This window comes from Microtus oregoni, unplaced genomic scaffold (genome assembly GCF_018167655.1).
Source record: "Microtus oregoni isolate MIOR12 unplaced genomic scaffold, Mior012 000028F_ref0000031, whole genome shotgun sequence".
Taxonomy (NCBI): Eukaryota; Metazoa; Chordata; class Mammalia; order Rodentia; family Cricetidae; genus Microtus; species Microtus oregoni.
Window position 1 is genome coordinate 24,994,476 of NW_024543087.1, and position 3,866 is coordinate 24,998,341.

The window sequence follows — 3,866 nt, forward strand, 5'->3', positions numbered from 1 at the left end:
AATTGTTTCTGTTGCTTCTGATTAAATGTTATTTTGCCCAGGTAAGAAATTGTTATGTAAATATGCAGGATCTCTTATTTGGGACCATTGGGAAAGGCTCGTTTGACCCCTCAAAGTGTTCTCTACCCATAGGTTGAAAGAGAACCTTTATTCTAAGTGCTGAGCCATCTCTCGGGCCACGCTGATCTTCTGATATCTTTCACATTGCCCGATGTAGCCCAGCTTACACTTTCTCTGTTGCTGAGTGTGGGCTCCAACTCCTACGTCATCTGCCTTTACCTGGAGGACAGGCGTGCCCCACCGCCCACCCACATTGTGCCCACCCCTCATTCTCTCTCTCTCATTCACACACACACACGCACACACACACACACACACACACACACACACACAGAGAGAGAGAGAGAGAGAGAGAGAGAGAGAAAGAGAAAGAGAGAAAGAGAGGGAGAGAGAGAAATCTCTCATAAAGCCATTTATCCATACCATATAGTTTGGTCTATATATTTTATTAATAACAAGTGATGTTGGAAGTAGAAACATTGCTTTGAAAACAAAAGCATTTTACAATAAGAAATGAGTTTGACTTTCTTGGATAGTAAGCTAGGCTTCACAGAAATCTGGTATGTTCGGCTTCTCAAAGGCAGCGAACTAAAGGGCCATAAATGCGGCTTTCTTCAGTAGCTGTCCTGTCTGTCTGTCTTTCAAATCAGGGTTTTTCCATGTAGCCCTGATTGTCAGGAAGAGTCTGTGAAGAAAAACCACTCCAGCAGGTGAAGGGATGGCTGCTAAGAAGCCAAGAATCATTGTCCATCAGGGCAAGGAAGCATCTTCTTCGACTGGGGCATTTGTCAGTTTCCCAGAGAGTAGCTTGTACTGTCCAGGAGGACCAATGCAGGCACAGTTCTCCTTCTAGTCTGGCGCACACAGAAAGGAGACTGGCTGCCTAGCAACGCAGGTGCTGCCTTGGTTTCTGAGATCCATGCTTGGGTCACTGAGGGTTCTTAGAGGGAACCACCCGTGCAGAGGAGTTGGCAGGGAAGGTTTTGAGATGAATCCCAGAACTGGAAGAGAACTTTCTGTCTCTGCAAGGCAGCTTTTGAGCTTGAGGGGTGAGATCCAGTGTCTGCACCCTTTTGCAAGTCCATCTCTTCTCCCCTCCATAATGTGCAGCGAAAAGTATTCGCTGTTCGCCCAGTCTCAATGGCAGGTACTGGGTGACTCGGGGAACCCTGGGAATCCCCTAGGCGGCCAGATAAATGTCCAAGGTGTTGTTTGTTAGGGTGCAGTCGTCGTCCCTTTCCTAGAAGAGGCGCCTCCTGGCCTTGCACGGTGGCCTTGGAGGCTTCTGAGGACTCTCAGAGGTTTGTTCTTGATGACTCGGAGGAGGAGATGGAGGGAGAGGCTGCAGTTGTGAGCTGGGCAGAGGCCAGCGCGTGCTGCTTTTGAGGCTCCAGATGGAGCAAGGAGCATACCTCTCGGCACCATTGAATCCCTGGTCGAGGGCAAAGACATGGTGGTCCTGGAGCATGTCCGGGACTGGGGCCTCCTTTGTGCCGGCGGGCCAGAACACAGCCTGCCCAGGTTGGGAGGAGGCTTGGAGGCCCTCGGGGACCAGTATGATGGTATGTCCAGGTAGCGACACTCGCCTTACCGAATTCGGTTCAGGCTCCAGCAGCAGGTCGACGCCTTCCACGCGTAGTTGCATGGCACATCCGGTGGGAATGACCACCGTGGACGTGAGCTCTTTGCTGGCAGGCCTGGCGGATGCTTCCAGGTCTGGCTGTGCCAGCGAGGCGAGGCAGGCAGGCTCCTGGAGGCGGCGGCGCTTGGCAGGGTTGGCCTCTTCTGGCTGCGGGTCCCAGCAGGGCACAGGATAGACCCTGGGGCTTCGCGGAGGCATTTTCAGCATGTTGGTGGCAATGCGCTCTTGCCCCTCGTTTGCGGTTGCCGGTACACAACAAGGTCCGAGGCAGCTTATGGGCCTGGGCTCCACACTTCTTTGTTCAGGAACAGCTGTCGTCTGGTTTCTGCAAGACACTCTGTGGACTCTCTGGGACAGAGTGGATGCTACCAGGTTGACAGGCTGCTGATCAAGAGCAGTGGTGGGAGGACCCGTCTTCCTTATATAAGCCTGGCTGCCAAGGAAGCCCCGCCCAGGCATGGGAGGGGCCTAGGGAGTGGCAGACACACCCCAGCCCCGCTGTCTCTCAGTTGCCCTTGCAGTTGCACAACAGGTCCAAGGCAGGTTATGGACAAAACCTCAACGATAGAGTGTTTACCTAGCTTGCTGGAGGCCAATGGGCTTGAGCCCTTAATGAAATCCAATGTTTATTAATGTAAGGACTTTAGAAAACCCATAGTCCCAGGATGCGGGAGAAAAGGACAGGGTGATTAGCAGTTTGAGGCCAGCCTGCTACTGGGCGTGTCCATGGCCAATTTGCATTCACGATGATTTCAAGGCTAGACTGAGAGCCTGAAATTAAGTCTCCAGGATTTAGTTCGCAGATCCTCCCAGTTCACACAGGTGGGAAAGGAAACTTTCCAAGTGGATAAGTTGTTGGTTTTGAAAACGAAAATTAAGCACAGACCTGCTTTTTATATAAGTGGGACCTTTGATATTATCCCTTCCATTTGTATCATCTTGTTGTATTCTACATGTGTTCGACAATTGTTTACTCTTTAAGACTGTCTTCTTCTCTCTCTCTCTCTCTCTCTCTCTCTCTCTTTCTTTACTCTCTCCTCTTCGAGCATATTCTCACACATGCTTGAGAAGCGCTATAGTTCATGGTGCCACCCTGGCCCCTTCTTAGGATCATGTATGTGTTTGTGCATGTATGTATGTATGTATGTATGTATACCTAATGGGGGCCAGCAGACCCAGGCTTGTGTGTGGTGTTCCTGCTGTGTGGCTGTCAGTTGATGGAAGAGGTCGTCACACCTTCTCAGTTGCATCTTCATTGAAATTTCCTCACCACTTAAATGATATGTCTCTGTATTGACTCCATGGATATATTGATATCCTATTGGAAAATACATTAAAAGACAGGATGACGTTTGAGTGATCATTCTGTCTGCCATGGCGAGTAACCTGTTTGGAAAAAATCTCCTAAAAGTTTTTCCTACCTTTGTTCTTTTCTTCTCCTAACATTTTTTGGAAATACTGGGTATCATTATGACAATCTTAGACCCGTGATAGATAGATTTTGATTTCCCTGATGCATCACCTCGCTATCCTCTTGCAGGTTCTGTTCTTCTTCTGAAGGATTCTCAGTGGGCCCTAAGGACTTTGAAGTCCCTCTAGCACTTCTTTTCCCAAGTCCTGCAACTTCCCATTGGGAGTCAAACATTCAATGGATGAGGATAACCTGGTCTTGGGATGGAGTGTGTCCTCCTCCCAAAGGCTGGAATGCATGGAGTGCCTTCACTTGCTCTGCTGGTGTCTTTCCACCGCCCAAGGACTGGACTGAGGGTGGGGCTCCCCACTTCAAATTACTCAATCCAGAAAAATAGCCCAGCATTAACCTGGTTCCTGACACAGGTGTTTTAGTTTATTTGAGATCTGATCGAGTTGAGAACCAAGAATACTCACCACACATGCTCTGTCTACGAAGGTCCTCTTCCCCTCTGATTTTATTCTGGATTTTGTTCAACTCTAATTTATTTATTACTTTTTGTTTATGTGTGTGTGTTTGTGTGTGTGTGTGTGTGTGTGTGTGTGTACCTCTTCTGGATTTATGTACTGCAGACATGAAAAACCCTGGGGTGGAGTGGTTGTCCATCCTGTGGTATCATCAAGGGTCTTCTTCATGTGGATGCTGCAAGGGCACTAAGTCCTTTGATGTCAGTGGTTCTCAAGCTTCCTAAAT

General features: G+C 49.0%; 1 protein-coding gene across 1 annotated transcript; it reads right to left on the reverse strand.

The window, feature by feature from the left end:
- Positions 1-1,300: 1,300 nt before the first annotated feature.
- LOC121464545 (proline-rich protein 23A3-like) lies at positions 1,301-1,909 on the reverse strand. Its single transcript, XM_041677575.1, has one exon. It carries the CDS (start codon positions 1,907-1,909, stop codon positions 1,301-1,303), a length of 609 nt encoding a protein of 202 aa, XP_041533509.1.
- Positions 1,910-3,866: the final 1,957 nt, after the last annotated feature.